Here is a 19,014-nt window from a genome sequence, read left to right on the forward strand (position 1 = left end):
GTGGGAAAAATAGTCATAACAGTAGTCTCAAATCGCTTTAATTTTTGGAAACAAGTTAGACTCTCATGAATTAGGCAAACATGGGGAAAATATGCCAAATGGTCACAGTCCCTAACTCCTACCTTGTTAGGACTGCAATCTAAATTGCTGAGTGGTATAACAAACGGTTTCCTTTCAAGCCACAGAGATAGCTTTACAATCTTTGGTGATGATGCAATGTGGTCAATCTCACATTGTCATAACATAGGAGGGTTTTTTTGCATGTTGATCTTTCCTTCTCAAGATCAACTTGCTTTATAAAGCTACTTCAAGTATCTTGTCATGTGTCTTACATATACAAGATCCAAACCCGGTAAGAACATATATTTTTCTTTCTCTTTAACTCCCCAATTTTATTGGCACCATTCCATCACCATCCAAACAAATAATAAGAGTCCATTTATCATAATAGAAAGAGAGATGAAAGCACAATGGATAGGTTGTCTAATGTTATCTCTTTGATAGAGTAATAACAGTGCAAAACAAGATATTATGAAAATCTCATAACAGATTATATTATTGAAATGAAAAAGATGAAAGTGTTTTTTGAATGACCACAATTAATATTTTATTTCGAAAGGTGAAATTAAAAAAAAATGAAAATAAAAATTTGGTTAAGAAGACAGTTGTAATTATCAAAAGTACTCACACTTGATTCTTCTCCTGATCTTGAGCATAGTTAGATAAAAAGTACAAACGTAAGTTAACATAGTCTTTTTTCTTACATCTCCTGTGAATTTTTTTCATGAAACGAGGCTAATTACAGATTTGACACACAGATAGCTTTACTTTTGATACGGTTTCCTTTCAAGCCACAGAGATAGCTTCTTCGCCCGTTTTCTTGCTTTAGAATCTTTGGTGATGATGCAACTGTGGTCAATCTCTCAATGTCATAGTTATAAGTCTCAATTTGTTGTGTAGAATCATGAGTTGGATTGCCCGTGTGCTTATCAAGCCACATTATAATGTCTTCAAAAACCTTTTCGATGTTCTCATCCGTCTCCCCTGATGTTAAGCCATGCCACATTCCTGGGTACAACTTTATGGTCTTATCTTCGCTACTTGCCCTCTCATATAATTCCCTGCTTATTTCTGGGTCGGTCACTGTATCTGCTTCTCCATGCAATACAAAAAATGGCAGAGTCACCTGCTCAAAAACAAACCCAATCAATAAAAAAAAAAATCAGGCATAATACGTATATTGAAGAAGTTGTAACAAAAACAAGTGAGATTGAAACATAACCTTATATAAGCTGTCTTCTAGGCTCATGCTGGTTCTTAACATTTCCAGTGCTGTTTTTAGCCTGGGCTTGTCCTGGTATATCAACTTGTTTTTCCTTATCTGTAATGAACCTCAGAGGAAAAGAAGATACACATTAGTTAACTTTCCACCACTGAATAAGCAAGATCTTAAGTTAACATGTACAAAGGTTGAACCTTACCCTTTGTCTTTTAGCAGGGTCTTTGAATGCTGCATTGATGACATCCTTTGTGGGAACTATCTTCCACTTTGGGATTATATCTTCCACTTTAGTCAATATATTGATCACCACCTGGTGTGGCTTCACTTTCTCTGATATCTGGTTTATTGTTTCAACATTTGGATCAACACTGTTCGATTTACATATGTAGGAAAAATGGAGTTCACAACGTTATCCAAATTATTTTTATACCATTATTAAGATTTATTTTCATGTTTCATTTCATATACTGTCATAGTTTCATACCTTACACATGGGCGCAACAAGAACTGCACCGTCCCAGAATGAAGGGTCCTTTCTGTGCAAAAGTAGGCTCACTGCACCTCCCATCGACTCCCCATACAAGAACCTGGCCTTACCCTTATACTCTTCGAGCTCTGAAATACACAATAAATCATAAAGCTGAACCAAAATTCTCAATTTTCAGTGAGTTGGAAGCTTAAATTGTTTGAATCTTACCGCTGACAGACTTGAAAAAATCATAACAATCATTGACGATGTTATCGAACTTCTTTATGTAACAACGAGCACCTTCAGAACGTCCATGCCCTTCGTAATCGATACCGTACACAGCATATTTGGCACACGCTAGTCTTACACCACATTCTACAACCATCATGCAACCAAACCAACAATGTAAGTAACTCTACTCTTCATTTTTATTTCTGTCTTTTGATGCTGTTGCTGTTGATTCTCCAACATTGTTAATTATTTAAGCATCAGTATAAATATAAATGTTTTATCAGTGGAACCAATCAGCCATCACAATCTACTTTCGTATTTTCAGCTTTTAAATATTGTTTAGATCATGATGAAAAATATTATCAAATTCAATGATCTGGTAAAATAATCAAATTAAGTTTAAATTGAAACTTCATTTATGTTTCAATTTGTCAATTGTTTTTTCTCAAATGTTTAAATTTAGATAGTTGTTCAGAATTATTAAATTTCCGTAGATTGTACGGATATAATTGGTAGCAAATGGTGTGACCATATTCGTCTGTCTCCCCACACCATGTCTAATTAATACTACCAACCTGCCATGGGATTTAATCACCCTCTCACTCTTTTGCTTATTTATTTATTTTAATTAATTAATTAATTAATTAATAATAATAATAATAATACAGTAGTAAAAATCAGAAAAAAAAAAGTTCTAAGAAAAAAATATTATGAACTATGTATGATACCTATGTTTGTGCGGTATGGATATCATTAAGATTAAATGATACCGCTCAGATGAAAATGCATTCAATATTTTCTGCGCTTATACGACAATTATATCTGATGAAAAAAAGAAATACTTCTATTAAATATTTTCAAAATTCTGTTTAACCAAATTCTTTTATTGGTTAAATTACATATATGATGAACAATATTCAGTAATCATTTTAAGTATCTAATTAAATTTGAACTAGTTGGTCTAAAAATAAATAAATATTTTTTTTGTATTTTTTTTAATTTGAACTAAATAAAAACTTAAAAATTAATATAAAAAATTTAAAAATAGTGTAGTTATTAAAACAAACATTCAATCCTAAAATTGTAACCGCTTTCTAACATCAAATTAGAAACACCTGAGATTATTTATTAAAATATTTTAAAGATAATAAAGAAATGTATTAAAATATAATCGATATTGATAAAAGAAAATTAAATAATGTAAAAAGCTAGTTGTAAGTATCTTATTAAACATTGTTGTGCTTATTAAGCTACTTTATAAGATAATCAGACAAATTAGTAGTTAACTCATTGACATTGTCAAAATAAACTTTTAAACTTACATTTTAATACATTTTATTATTATTCTTATTTTTTATATATTATTACGTGTTCTTATTTTTTATATATTATTACTTATTTCAATTTTATAAAAAAAATGATTAACTATTGCATTATATTTAATAAGTGTTGGATTATTTTAATTTTTTATATAGTTTAAAAAAAAACTCAACATCATAAATTTAGGTAACTAACTAATGTTATGTTACACGCACTAAAAATTGTAAAAATCGAATGCATCGTAACACTGTCAAATTAAGAAATAAATTTAAATACTTTTTAAAAGTAAATAACAACTAAATTTTATTATTATTTATAACATTAACTTATTTAAATAAAATGAATTTTTGAAATAAGAAAAAGTATATACAACATTTAAAAATAAATAAAACCACTAAAAAGTTTGTTAAAAAAGCAATTGTTTAAAAAAAATCTAAAACTATATTTGCATAATAATATATATTATATAAAATATAATATCCCGTATATATATAATAAAATTTATATAGTTATATTTTTTATGTCATTTTATACTCAGTACCTAGAATATCAGTTAGTTTACCGAACATTTATAATTTATAAACTACTTTTTCAATAGAAAACCAACAAATTTTATTTTTAAATGTTTAATAATCTATCACTAAAGATGAAATCGGATAGAATTTGGTAATCATATGAGAAATTAATACTTTATTTAAATACAAGACGATTACGCAATTTAAATAAAAAAAAAACTACAATTATCCTGAGCATGGGGTTGGTGGATTAAATTTGAATGAAAATAATAATAAAAAAAATTTGAAATTTAAAAAAATATCAGAAAAATTTATCTTTTTTGATAGGGGTGTGAATTATAGTTGGATCACGGTATTACTATATCTAAGGGGGCATCCACCAAGACCATAAACTATCGCTTTCATTCACTCCAACGCGCTACCCTTACGTGACAACACGCAATCCCATTCTTATTCTACACTTCATCAAATATTGCTACCCACACCAACCAATTCCTCTAACATCACACCCTTCTCTTTTCTAACATATCTTTCCTTTTTTCATGGAAAGAGGTTCAACCACCACAAATGGCTTCACAATAAGGAATTAGGTCGGTGATAATAATAAAATGTTTTACATTCAATTTCTGTACCAATGGAAATAACATAAAACCTATTTATGATAAATATTATTAGGTGTTACGTAATTTGAAGCGGATAAAAACAAAAATAACTTTGAAAAAAAAATATTCTGAAGGGAACAAAAAAAGAGATCGAAGAAGATCATTAATTACCTCTCATGAAGCTACTGCACTCCATGCCATAGCCTGCAAGAAATAATTAATGAAAGCTAAGTAAATTAAACCACACCTACTACTAAGAGAGAGAGAAGAGAAAAGTAGTGAATTAGAATTACTAACCATGGCAGAGGAAAACCAAACCCATGGGAGAAGACGAAGGTAACCATTTACAGGTGAAGAGTTGCACTCCCCTTGAGTTTCTTCTGTATTCCTGAAGTTACAAATTGTACAATCTGCGTGTTAGATAAGAAGAGGAAGAAGAAGAAAACATATAGAAATGAAGAGACAAAGAGAGAAAGGGAAGAGTTACTTCTTGATATTCGAAGTCTAAATCCATGGAAGAGACAGAGAGTAACACCTTCCTTGGAACAAGTGTTGATGGATCTGTAAACTGCACTTCTGACTCAGTGTGTAACTCAGTTGTGATTAATGCAGAGAAATAGCAGAAAAAAGAAAAGTGGGATAGCACAGAGAAAGAGAAGAAAAGAGAGAAAGAAGAAGAATAAAGCTTAGAGTCTCGTCTCTTTGGAAAGAGACTATAACGAAGTTTTTTATATATATAAAAACGTTCATTTTTATTTTATTTTTCAATTAATAAGTTTGAACAATAACTTTTAATATTGTACTTTTTTATAGTTTTTTTTTTTAATAATGAATTGTTGACCTAATTTATCGATCATTTTTACACGTGTAACATAATGCTATATTAAATAAGTTTTTAACAACTAATTACAATCGGGAATATTGATATCTTTAATTTTCTTTAGAATTAAATTAATTATTTCTTAACTTTGACTATACTTGATACTGACATTTGAAGCTTGTTATAAAACATACCCCTTTCCTTCTGTTTACATATAAAAAAGTACAGAAAATCAATTATATACATTATATTTTATTAATGTTTTAATACTTTGATTATTAATTTCGTAAAGAAATTATAATTGTGCATTCAAGTTCACTAATGAATATAATTAAAGTTTTTTAAGAAAAGTATAATAAGATAAAGTAAAAATAGTTAAAATTTGTTTATACATATAAGAAACAAAAAAAGTTTTTTCCTTCTAAATTAAAAATAAATGTTTAATATTTTTCAATTTCATTTATTAAAACAATTCAAGAAACTGATTCATAAATTTCTTCTAACACCACCAAAAGAAAAACTAAACAACTCTGTGTTTTTATATATTTTCACTTAATTTTGTTTTAAATTAAAATAAAAACTATGCTTTTTGAGCAACATATGGTGTAGATATTACTTATAGTAAGTTCTCCATCGTCATGCAATGTTTTTAATATTTTTATTATTTAAAAAATAAATAAACTTCTTTCTAACTTAAATTGATTTTATACATAAATTTTGTAAGAAAAAAAAATCATATTATAACACCTTTCAAAATCAAAATTTTAACCTATATTTAAAATTTATTTTTATTTATTTATTTTATATTTCGAAAATAGTTATAGAAGTTTACCAAAACAAATTCAGGGACCTGATTTAATAAGAGATAATAATCTTAAAATAACATACCACAAAGAGTTAATGTTAAATTCTATAAGAATGTTTTTTAACACATTGTTATTTATCAGTTAACATTTATTAAAATTACAAAATCAATTTATATATATATATATATATATATATATATATATATATTAAATAAGACATAGTAAGATTCATGATACTTTATGATTTTTAATGAAGTTTAATAAATGGAAAATGTTTAGAAAATGTTATCTAACATTCTTGTGCCATTTTTCATGAACAAATACTAGTATTGCCAAACACTTACTTGTCCAAACATATTAAAGTTTACATGCATTAATAGTATGCTTTATCTGGTAAAACATTTAACTTGTGCAAATCTTTTATTGTTGTGACATTTATTTTATTAAATGACTAGGATTGGTTAAAGAATTTATTGCTTGTTTAAAAAAGTAAAGAATTATATGTTGAAGAGAAGTCAATAGTGTTGTTTTTCTTTCACTAAAAGCAATAATGAGGTAGGTTAGCATTCAACTCAATCAACTTTCCAAATTTTAATTTCTTCCAATTATGAGTGGAGACTCTTTCTCCATCAACCTTTCTTCATACATAAATTGTGCTGGTTTTTTTTTTTTTTTACTTAAGTAAAAGAATAAAATAAAGTGAACTTGAATATAAATAAATTTAATTCATTTTATTTATATTTAATGATATTGTTTTAAAATATTTCTCATTTAATTAGTATTATGTTTTTAAGTTTTTTTAAGAGATTGATAAAATTAAATGATATCAATTACTTTTTAATTAATGTAAAAATAGACATTTTTATTAATTTAAAAAAAATATATATTTATAATTCAACTGTTTTGTTTGTTGTTGTTGTACTAGCAATTAAATAAAAATTCTAATTAATGAGAAAAATATGTCACTAGTTGCAAGAAACAAAAGTTATTAAAGAGTAATTATCTATTTTTAATTTTAATTAAGTTGATGTAATTTTGGATAGATATGGACTCTGTCACATGCTTTCAAAGTCTACATACTTTTCAAGTCCATCAAAAGCTTGAAGTGAGTCAATTTATTTTACATGGATTAATTTTTTCATAAAATTAAAAATAAATTAGTTCAATCTGATTATTTTTTCAGTTAAAAATTTTGTAATCTAACTTGATTTACCATAATTCAGGAATTAAATGGTTTGATTTAGTTAAAGATATCTCATTTATTTTTTATTTTATATATCTACTAAGTACAATATTGATTCAATTAACTTATTTATAAAGGTGCAAAGGATTTACATATTTCATTATTATTAGAAATATATTAGTTGAAATTTAAAGAGCCAACGTATATAACTCAATAAAATAAATAAATTAAACATCTAAAGATCATAGTATTTAGAAATATTAAATTATCAACTCAGTGATAAATTATTATAATTATAAAATTTATAAAAAAAAAAAGAAAATTGTTGATGATGAGTTACATATTAACCCATCTTTAATCTGATTTTGACCTGGTTAACTAGCATTTTCTAATTTTCTATCTGACATTTTATCTTACATTTAAATTTTCTAATTTGTTTTGAACCCAATCCCACGAACTCATAATAAACAATAAACCAAATTAACATATTAACGTATTAACACGTCTGAAAACCTATTTGGACACTTCTACCAAATATATATACCATTTCAAGCTAATCAAAATGTTATTCTATCAAACATTTCTAAGCAATTTGACAATTAAGAGAATAATGTCATATTTTTAACGAAATATTTACATTTGATTAAAATTCATAAAAAAGTTGTAAATGATAAGATTGAATGAGAATTAATACTTAGTAAAACTTGTAGATTTGTAGTAAATATTACTAAATAAGAATGTATTAAAAAATGTTAAATTCAATATAATTTATCATTTGTTAAGTATTAGTATAATTTTTTAAATTATCATCTATTTTTATTTCTTGCAAAACTACATGTGATTTCCTCTCCATTTTTATGTATCTAACTTTTTGGAAAATATATAAAAAAAGTAAGCATATGCTCATTTTTTCACATTTTTTAAACTTATTTATTTTGAAATTATTTTTATATTTTCTTTTAATTATTTGAGTGATTTCTCTACTCTAAAATGTTATTTGTTTTATTTTATTTTATTTTTAATAAATATAAATTTATTTTATATATTAATTTGATAGTATTATAATCTCGTCACCTACAATATTAATGTGTTTACGGCGGTTGATAGAATTGAAATTGAATTATGTTTATTGAATTTCTTGATATTTGTCGCTTCTGTACATACAATTAGAGTCTTTCACGCATCAAAATTCTTTGCCAAGACCGACTAATTTGAGCACAGATCTTGAATGTTGTTTGTTATATACATTTTTATTAATTCAAAATAAAAAATAGTTAAATTTGTTTTAATTTTTTAATCAATATTGAAATAAGAGTATGTTATGATATATTTGTCGTTTTGTGTAGAACGATCGGAGTAATGATCGGTAATGATGATATTTCTGAAATTGTTTAATTTGAATTATGACATATGACAGTTGCTTAATATTATTGGATTCCATAATTTTGATTAATATTAGGTAAATTAGGACATATAGCATCAATCATAGCTGTTAATTGAGATTTAGATATTAACCTCATTTAGAGAGACACGTAGAGTTTATGAAGTGGCACGAAATCTTGTTCCATTGGTTAATTAATGGATGATATAGTCATGAATGTGATGATGGTAAAGTGGTAGCACATCACATTTCAATATCTTCTTTAGGTCTCATTTAATCTCAATCTACAACTTTATATATATATATATATATATATATATATATATATATATATATATATATATATATATTTCTCAAGATTATATCATCACAGCCATGTTTTGGACAAATTCCTAATTATATTTACATTTTTAACAAATGAAAAAAATTGTTATATATACATATTTGTTGTGATTTGTTATTAGAATTTATTTTGTAATAAACGATTAAAATATCAACTCTTTTTCTGACTATAATGTCTTTATATGATAAGAAACTTCCAATGATATTATAATAATATGCACACATCATGGTAATGTATCGATAACACTTGTATTTATAATTATAATACTATTATTCTATTACAATAATAATGCATTATTAATTCGAACTGTGGAGTTAATTTTGAAAAACGAAAAAGAAAATGATATACAAAACTATCACATTATTCTGTCTTTTTATAATAATTAAAATAATTTTATAAATTTGGGCATAGATTTTTTTTTCCTGTACAACTGTACGTTTTATCCACTACTTTTAATTTTTAAAATACATATTGAATAAAATTATATCTTAAAAATCACATGTAATCAATCATGTTTTAATAATTTTTAAAATTAATATTTATTTTGAAATTACTAAAAAAGAGGCGTGATGGCACAGGACCAACAAGTAGTTATAAGTTTGAATGAGTGAGTTGTATATTTTTTTGAATTATTTCAAAGGATTAAATAGTGGTATTTGTATGAAAATAAATTCATGAAGTGATGAACTGAAAATCAATATTTACCATTATTTTCGTCCAATAATTTCACTTGTATGATATTAAATTCCTTCTCTCTCATCTTTTGATTATATTTCTTATCAGTTTGAATTTAACAATAAATGAAGAATATGAAATTCTACATTCGAAAGTAAAAAAATAAATAAATAAAAAAGAAAAAGAAGAGACTTGTGAATAGCATTAATCTCGTCCGGAATTGCAGATCACCAAACATTCACCTACTAACCTTACATGCTAAGTTTCTTAGTAGTTGTTAGCTAGTTGATTTCTTTGACGATCAATATAACTAGAGACAAATTTTGTTTTATGTGATCAGGGTTTATATATATAATCAATATTTTGACCTAGATATTATTGTTTAAGCAAAAATTATTATTAGAAATTTCACTTTTACTATAAATAAGATTATTTTAAAGTGTACAAGTTGCTATAAATTTCTTAGTAAATTTTATAGAGTTGAATTAAATTTAAAGTCCTTTTTAATATTATATCATAATTATTTGATGTCTATCCTAACGAGATTTATTGTTTGTTAAATTTATTGTGTAATTCGTTATTAAATTGTTATTGGATTATCATCAATATATAGTTTTACGCTCAAAATGTATATGTATATGTGTCATGTGAGAAAGATTACACGTGAAGTAAAAATAAGATGATAATATATAAATAAATATGAACCTTACATTTTTTGATATTTGGAAAAAATAAATTTATATACAATAATTCCAAAACATTTTCAACCTTCGTCAACAACCTATTTGTTCTTACAAGATATACCCTAAAAAGGTCACGCAAGAAACACTTTTGAACATCTTTCTTACTCTCTGAGATGTGTTTTCCTCCAAACACCTAAGCACTTTAAGATGTATGAAGTAAACGTGTCTTCAATGTCTAAGTAAGGGTGTCATGCTCAAGTATGTGAGTAAATAAATAATAAATGTTACAGTGAATACAAAATAGTTACCTCGTGAACAGTGCTATTTATACTAGTCTCATGGATTTTTCTCAAGTTGGACTTAGATCATCTAGACAAATTACATTTCTTAAACAATTTAGGACTTTTCTAGTTTATCTAATGCTCTAGTCTCCTTATCAATTATGATTGATCTTTATTTATGTTTTCAACTAGAAATATAGTGTGCACAAAAGAGATATCTCTACGTATACAATTTCATCTTGAATAACAAAGTCATTATGATCGAAATATTCTGATTAAGATGATGTTATTTCATGTTGATTGAGGTGATCTCAATCACATGTTGTACACTATTCATAAATTACATAAATTATTTTATTGTGAAGTTTAAATCATTCAAATTTACCTATTTCTAATAGTGAATATTAAAAAAAAAAATTGTAGGAGTGAAAAAAAGTATTTATAGGTGAATACAAATTTGAAAATGTAAATCAATTATATATTAGTTTATATATTTGAAAACAAAATTGAGTGGTCCCATGCCACCTCAGACCTAAAGTTCCGGTCACTATTTCTTACACAACTTTCACATAAACCATTATAATCCAATTTAATCATATAAAAAGTTCAAAATATTATTCAACTAAGTTTGAACACTATTTAATTTAATAAACTAAAATTTTACTGATCAACAAAGTTTGTCAAAAACGATTTAAGACGAGCTTCAAATCTAGTATACAAAAATTCTGAGTCAACATAAATATAGGTACTTAAATTTACTCAATATCTACACATTAATACATATACAATGACTTCACCAAACATCATTTCTCTTACCTGTGTACTTTTAGAAATCACTATAAATAGTTGAAGCAACAACACCGATTTTAAAATAAAAATAATCAAACCTTAGTCACGAACTAAATTAGCCCAAAGAAATATTTTTCTCAATCGTTGAATTCAATATTGTGCTTAAACATTAACAGAAAATGAAATACAAAACTTTTATAGCAAAAAGACATTTATTAAAATGTGTTTGGGTAAGATTGAATCTTGTATAATTTGATATAGAAAGAGATACAAATTGAAATTAAATAAAAAATAAAAAAACTTGAAAACAAGTGTGGAAATAATTTTGCAAAAAGATTTTTTTTTTATATTATTAATAACACTAAAGAAAGTAAGAAGAATGGAACGAGTAAGAAATTTGGCTTTGCGTAATACATCTAGCCTATTTAAGAACAATTAATCATGTCACCAAATTTTTCGAAAATAGTTTGAGACAAAATTTGAAAAAGATTTTTTATATAAGGTAAAATTAACTTATACAGAAAAAGAGAGAGATACATACTTCAATAATTTATATAAGGTGATTTTTACAAAATAGTTTAAATATAAATTAATTTTAATTTTCAAATAAACCATTATATTTTCAATTTTTTAATGTTTCTAAAAGGAGAAATTTTATTAAACAGGTATTGTTATATTTTAAACATTTTAAAACTATTTTTAACAAAAAAAAAACTTTCACCTTTGTATATTGAATATCAATTATTTTTTTTTAAATTTATTAAAATATTTAGCCAACTATACTACAAATTACAAAGATTACATTTTTTTTTTGGCAAAAAGTTAAATACCTAGAAAAATAATTATGATTATTAAATATCGCAGGCCCTATTTATGTGTAGCACGTCACAGTCACTGAAATCTTCCATACAAGAAACGAAAACACATAGGGTGGTTGCCTTTAATTTACATATAAAGATAGTTACTAACATAAAATAAAAGAATTTCTGGAAAAAAAAAATATGTTCAAATTAGTTGGAATCACTTAATGAATTCAATAATATAACTTTTCTGATTTAAAGAGTTTAGGCCTGTGAGGCAAGTATATGAATTATCGTTTTCATTTCATTAAATACTTCTCACAAAAGTCAAACTAACAGTACTAGCAGAATCATAGTCCACTTTGTACATTTGAATTTTATATTGTGTTCTTTTTAGTAAATTAAAACCTAATATCATTGTTAACTTTATTTGTTTATTTATTTAACTAAAATATACGTATTGCTATTTTTTGCTTAATGTATGAAGTCATAATTTGAATGAATAGCTTATCTTTATTATTATTATTTTCTTTAATGTCAAAAACTAACATAAAGATAGTTCTGAATTTGAAATATTCTAATTTTTTAATATATTTTGAAATATCCTTATTATAAATAATAGTAAAAAATAATATACACTTTGTATCTTATATACTATATTTTTTAAAAGTTAAATTCAATGTATATTGCTGTTGATATGGAGAAATTATGTTTATTTTATTGAGTAGTTTTTAAAATTAGTTAAATGGATAAAAATATATTTACACAAAAAACTAGATATTCTCTTTACTATTAGCATGGATGAAATTTGATTTGGTTCTACCAACAGAATAACTTTTACTTTAATATAGACTATCATAAAAAGTTTTAAGAAAGTAAAATTAAATAAAATTAATTTATACATAGATTTAAAAAAAAATAAAAAGTTACATATATCATATTATTGGTTGTGCTAGTTTAGCATAATAACAAATGCAAGATTATTATAATGGTTAGATAAATTGAAAGATTTTCATATAATTTTATGTTATCTCATTTAGTATTAAGAGCATATGTATTTTGTACTAATAAACAAGGTGATTCATTTTAAAAGTAATTAATAATATAGATTAATTCAATACATTAATAGTTCTTCAAAATAATTAAATTAACTTGTATACTCTATACAAATATGTTAAAATTACTTTATATTAAGGAAACAATTATTAATTAAATATTACATTTGCATCTTGAAAAATTAGGATGATAACGTGGGACACGCAATGTGGGTTGGTCACAAATTTGTAAGAAAAATGTGAGATAATTTGAGTATTTTAGTTTTTGTGTGTGTCTAGACCCACCTTGCATAATTCACACTACATCTCTCGTGGATCAATGATAAATTAGTCTGTATTTGGTTCATGTAGTCGATACATTGAGTTAAATTTCTAATATTCAAAAACATGATCATAACATGTGTGTTTTTCTTATAAAAGACTCGCATTCCTCTTCCAATTCATTTAAAAAGTAGCCTGTTCATTCACATCTAGTTCATTTAAAAATAGCTCTTTCATTTACTTTTTGTTCCTTGTTTCAGAAAGTCACCTTCATTTTCAATAGGCTTACACTAAAAAATTAGAAATTATAAAATTATTAATATTACTTATTTCAAAAGATAGACTTATAAAAGTCATTGTTTCTATTAATTTAATTAAATAAAAATAAAGAATTAAATTTTTACCTCTTAGTATCTTATAAAAGAAAAAAATTAAAAAACAAATAATTTCTTATGCGGGTCTAGAGCTTATGTGCAAACAATAAATAAAACATTACGTAATAAATTAACTCACATTTCTTATAAAGGACGAGCCAACTCGACTTGGTTTTGCAAACAAAATGTGAAATGGACTAGAGCGTGAATAAACTACCCGCCTTGTCATCGTTATTGTAAAATAAACTATAAAATATTGTTATTTAAGTTCTATTTAGTTATCAAAATTCAAATACATATCTATTGTCTTAGTCTCCTGTACAAATTTAACTTGAAATGAGAGATGAGACCAAGGAATATTAGTAACTCTAGACTTAATTAGTACTTTATTTAAGTTTTTATATTTTTGTTTGCTTAATTGATTTTTAATTATTGTTAAATAGTTAATTTAATTTTTTCTGTTAATTATTTTATAAACATTGAAATTCAATTCAATAAAAAAATTATAAGAATTAAAATAAATTATAAAATTATTATAAAAAGGAAATTAGTAATTCAACCTTGAATATATGTAAACATTCTTTAGATAAATTTATTTGAATGGAGTAAAACCACCACTCTTAATCATCCATTTACTTTCAAATATTCAAATATGTAATATGAATTCATGTTTAAGATTTGAATTTAACATCAATGAGCTAAAATTTTACATTAGCTCAAAATTTGATCAAATCGATTAAAAAAAAAACTTTTACCAGTGAGTACATTGCGTCCTGAAGTTTGTGGTACATGCTAATTTAATAGCATTACAAAATCATGTTTAATGTTGTCACGATGTTTGAAGTTCGATTTGATTTTCAATATGATGTTCTACATTAACCCAATAACTTAATTTAAATCATAATTATTTTACATGCTTTTGTTTGGTTTTTATTTACAAAAATGAGTTTAATATGAAACTAACTAAAAGTTAATTGCATAAACTCAATAACATAAATAAAACATATTTTTATTATTATCCACATCTAACTTGCGAATCAAATGACCCAACATATTGAAAGCATGCGTTTTTAAAGTCTTAAATCCTTATCCTTTTTGAAATGCTTGATGGGTTTTGCTGAAGCTTTTCCTGTAACTTGTATTAATAAACTTCCCTCACCCGTATGCACCTCGAAGAGGAAACTTTGTGTTTCTATTGCAAAACTCAGCCGAGACAATGACCCATTACTTCTTTCTGCCACTGCTTCTGCTTCTCTTCGTTACAGCGAATCTCTTCGACCAGGCAAATTAGCCCATCTCTCCTTTTCAATCTATTACGTTCTCTCTAGGAAGTTCTATCTCATTTAGACATTTCATCGAGCATTTCAAGGGTCTTAATGAATGATAATAATGCATGAGTATGGTTGAGTTTTCTTGCTTGAAAGTACGAAAGCATTTGTCTTTTATATAAAATGGTCCAATAAATGGTAACTGTAGGTTCAACGTGCTAAGCTAGCATTTTATTGCCACCATTCATCGTAGGTTGTTTGAGTTCACTGTTGGGAAAGGATTGGTGGACATCAAATGCTTTTTAACATCGAGGGAGGAAAAAAGAAACGAGAAATGTAGTTATGATAGGTGATGATATGATCTGTCGAGAAAAAAGGAGACAGAACAATAGTAGGCATTGATGGAGTGTTTGATTTAGGAAGGTGTGTATGTATCATAATTTTCTCTCTCTATTTATGTGTGTGTTTGCATATATCACATCTTGCGAAGCAAATAATAAAGCGTTGTTATTTAGATGCTTCATTTTGTCGTCTCACGTGGTGTACAAGATCAACACGTTTCATAGTATCACTTGTTCCCAAGTGCAGAGCCTCTCTTTCTATACCCATATGCTGGTTGTTTTGTCCCTGATAATACTCCCGAGGATGTGATTCAGGACGTGCATCCCTACTGTCTTGTAGCCAAGTTCATTGATGATAAGCTGCTTCATACAGTTAGTCTTATTGATGGAATAAAACAGGTAATTGCTTAGTGTGTATGTTTCTCAGAATAATCCTATATCCTCTTAAATTACTATTTTTCACTAAGTACTTCGGTAATTATTTGGATGATATTGCATAATTTGATATGGATTTTCCTTAAATGTAGCTAGTCTTTTTGATGTCATGGATACACGACCATACAGACTTCAGTGGCCCACTTCGACCATAATATTTGACATATCTCCTGAAATTGTATTTCAATTTGCAGCTGAGAAGCTTAAAGGTGACATTTGTTGATTTAGTGGATGATAATCCTTTAAGCGTTATCATTGTCAAATATAAGTATCATGGAGCAAAGTTTATTATAGGGACAATAGTGTGAGTCTAAAACCTGGTAAGTACACATGCAAGCTAGATGGTCAGGATTTGGATTCTCTTAGTCAGGTAAGTATTTTCAAATGGTTACAGCATACGTAGAGAAAGCTAGACACATAGTACCTCAATATGTGAAATGAAGTATTTGTCTATTTCTCTTTCATTAAGGGAAAAGCTTAGGAGAGAATCAAATCCTATTGGAAACTGTTTTATATGGACTTCATCATTCTGATTAAGAGTTCAAAAAAACCAGTTGCTTGGTTGAAAGAGTTGTGCGTCACAAAAGCCTGTAGATAAGGATGCAAGAGTTGTTCTTTTATTTTGTATTGTGCGTTCACTGAGATGAAAATATCTAATTGTCTTTTTTTAAAGCTTCAGATGCTGGGGCTAAGATGCCCAAAGGTTGCACATTGTGTCATATTCCACTGGAATCATCTGACATGGAGCAGGCTATGCAATTTAAGGGCTACAGTGGTAGTAGACCAAGCATATGGGTCCTGCAGGTAATTAATCCTTCATTTTTCTTGCGATTAGTAAACTCTCGAAATCAAAAGCAAAGTTAGTGTTGGGGTAAGAGGGAGTTTTTGCTTGAGAGTTTAGTCACGTAGGTTTATTTTTGCTCAGGGATTTCCAGTGATGACACTGGCAAATTTTGAAGAGGTTTTGTCAATGATTAGCAGTTTGGCCATGAAGGGATCACTTTTTTGGGGAGAGCTTCCTTCCTGCTTAGCTGAGACAGACACGGAAATAAAGGTTAGTGCATTAATAATTTAATTAATCTATTAAAATAATTTTCTTCACCATGCAAAAGAAAGCAAAAAGAAATATTTTATAAGTCTCATGCACGGTCCAATATAAGGCAAAGGGTGGATAAACTATTCATGAGCAAGGGATTTCGGGTGGAAGTGATCAACTATGAAGGGATTGCAGAGAGTTATGGTAAAGATTTTGCATCGGGACACAATAATAGTATACTGTTTGCTGCAGAACAGTTGTTACATTCTGATGATCAGGTGAGACACTTTGTATTCAGATTTACATGGTATTGTGCAGTAGTGTGAATAAAGCATAACAAGGCACTGATATTATGGTAGATGGAATCATGGAGAAGAGAATTTCAAAGGATAGAGAATGAAGGTGACGAAGACGGTTTTGAAGAGTTATAGGCAAGCATGTAAGATTCATCTCACCCTAATTAGCCTCAAAGGATACTTCTATTGCTACAAGGATTTGAACTTCGTGGCATTATCCTCTTGACAATTCATGGTATGCTTGTATATCTTTGAAGGAGTGTGCAGTTATGAACTAAGTTTAATATAGCTTCGCTGAGCTGATAGAAATTATTAATAATAAAACACATTAGCTGGTTGTATTTGGACATCAGTAAGCTTCATCATAAATGGATGATCTCAAATGGTTATAAAGTTAGAAGTTCATAAATGAGTCCTAGTGCCAGGCCAAAATTGTCTACACATGTGTGAATTAGACACCTTATCCTATAAATGTGTGCTCCCCAAACTTGATTGGGCTACAGAGTATGACAGATATCTCAGTGTGACTTAACTCCATATGTACTAGACATAGCGAGTCAATGCACAGTGCTCACATCTACAAAGAAAATAAAAGTGGAAAGACAATAAAAGCGATCCACCACCAACCACTTAAGCAGCGTAAGTATGATCCAGCAGCCCATTTACGGTTTAAAACTATGGTTGTTGGAGAATAATGAAACAAAGCAATAGTCAACATATAAGAACTTGGTGTGAACAACGAAAACTCGTCCTATTAATAAATGGGGGAGGTTGAATTCACTCAACCAAAGGTCACCTGCCACCACATGACTCCCTGAATACGACTGAGCAATTCGCATTCATGGTTTCGGAACATCATTCTGTGTGATTATTGAACTGTTTGAGTTGTTTAAAATTTCATGGAATAGATTTACCAAAACAGTGACACCACTGTTCAACTGATTTACCACCACTGTAACTGACAAACAATAGCAATTGTTTCAAATGAGTATAATTCATTGACTTTAAACATCTTTTGTTTAAACATTTGGAGTGACTATAAGAATATGTATATATATGATGTCATAAGAATTTATTTTTTATTTTTTTAATTTCATAGACGAATAATAAATGATGTTTAACACTTTAATTAGTAAAACCAGTTATCTTTGTAGACGATACAGCAGGTATATTTTAGGAAAATAATCTTTTTTATCAGCAGGGAAAAATCTAATTTAAGTTGAATATAAATATTGTCGACATGAAAGCTTTGAACTTTCGTGTAACATTTGTACAATGTTTAGCTAAGAGTTTTATATGCATTACAATTGTACAACTTTTGTATACAAAATCTCTTCACTGTGACATTCAATGAACACAACGAAATTTTTAGAGTATTTTCTATTTAACATTTCTTGAAAAAAGTTATACATTATTAATAATACAAATTAAATTTTAAAAAAGCTTTAAAACATTACTATCGTCATTAGTATTATTCATACTTGCAAAAATGATAATACTTTCCTTTATTTCATAGCATAGAAAAAACTAATTATTAAATGCTCGTTTTTGAAGTACTTAAAATATACTCACTTTAATTAGAATACGTTAAAAGACCGAGTAAACAAGAAAAATGGTGTGCCTTTCATGAAAAATAATAATACATTTTCCAATACACTGTTATTAGATATCTTCTATTACATAAATTTTAAATGATAATATAAAATGTGCTATAAATGTATAAATCATATAAAAGTGAAATGCTGTGCTAGAGTGCATCTTCAGAGAA

General features: G+C 26.9%; 2 protein-coding genes across 7 annotated transcripts; one reads left to right on the forward strand and one right to left on the reverse strand.

The window, feature by feature from the left end:
* Positions 1-671: 671 nt before the first annotated feature.
* LOC114191498 (caffeoylshikimate esterase-like) lies at positions 672-5,117 on the reverse strand. Its single transcript, XM_028080689.2, has 8 exons — positions 4,907-5,117; positions 4,717-4,807; positions 4,591-4,623; positions 1,980-2,126; positions 1,767-1,897; positions 1,482-1,619; positions 1,283-1,381; positions 672-1,186 (listed from the first exon to the last, which is right to left on the reverse strand). The coding sequence occupies exons 1-8, from the start codon at positions 4,931-4,933 to the stop codon at positions 800-802; spliced, it is 1,053 nt and encodes a 350-aa protein (XP_027936490.1). The 5' UTR covers positions 4,934-5,117; the 3' UTR covers positions 672-799.
* Positions 5,118-14,937: 9,820 nt separating this feature from the next.
* LOC114180438 (O-methyltransferase 1, chloroplastic-like) lies at positions 14,938-17,658 on the forward strand. Of its 6 annotated transcripts, none has more exons than XM_085674222.1 (7): positions 14,938-15,152; positions 15,727-15,878; positions 16,109-16,123; positions 16,588-16,718; positions 16,896-16,968; positions 17,052-17,228; positions 17,310-17,658. In XM_085674222.1, the coding sequence occupies exons 1-7, from the start codon at positions 14,978-14,980 to the stop codon at positions 17,379-17,381; spliced, it is 795 nt and encodes a 264-aa protein (XP_085530348.1). In that variant the 5' UTR covers positions 14,938-14,977; the 3' UTR covers positions 17,382-17,658. The 6 variants fall into 6 exon arrangements, with proteins under 6 accessions (XP_085530348.1, XP_085530353.1, XP_085530357.1 ...); XM_085674227.1 differs by having other exon boundaries at positions 16,594-16,718; XM_085674234.1 differs by having other exon boundaries at positions 14,940-15,152; positions 15,727-15,889; positions 16,011-16,123; positions 16,840-16,968.
* Positions 17,659-19,014: the final 1,356 nt, after the last annotated feature.

Source organism: Vigna unguiculata, chromosome 1 (assembly GCF_037176805.1).
Source record: "Vigna unguiculata cultivar grain cowpea cultivar isolate G323 ecotype 2 chromosome 1, ASM3717680v1, whole genome shotgun sequence".
NCBI classification, from domain to species: domain Eukaryota; kingdom Viridiplantae; phylum Streptophyta; class Magnoliopsida; order Fabales; family Fabaceae; genus Vigna; species Vigna unguiculata.

Coding starts and splice junctions, on each gene's coding strand:
- LOC114191498 (XM_028080689.2), bottom strand. CDS start 4,933: ATGGATTTAGACTTCGAATATCAAGAA. Junction 1,620..1,766: donor TTGTTGCGCCCATGTGTAAG/GTATGAAACTAT, acceptor ACAATAAACCAG/ATATCAGAGAAAGTGAAGCC. Junction 1,187..1,282: donor TAGAAGACAGCTTATATAAG/GTTATGTTTCAA, acceptor GTTTTTGAGCAG/GTGACTCTGCCATTTTTTGT.
- LOC114180438 (XM_085674234.1), top strand. CDS start 14,978: ATGGGTTTTGCTGAAGCTTTTCCTGTAACTTGTATTAATAAACTTCCC. Junction 15,890..16,010: donor ATAAAACAGGTAATTGCTTA/GTGTGTATGTTT, acceptor AAATGTAGCTAG/TCTTTTTGATGTCATGGATA. Junction 17,229..17,309: donor TGTTACATTCTGATGATCAG/GTGAGACACTTT, acceptor ATATTATGGTAG/ATGGAATCATGGAGAAGAGA.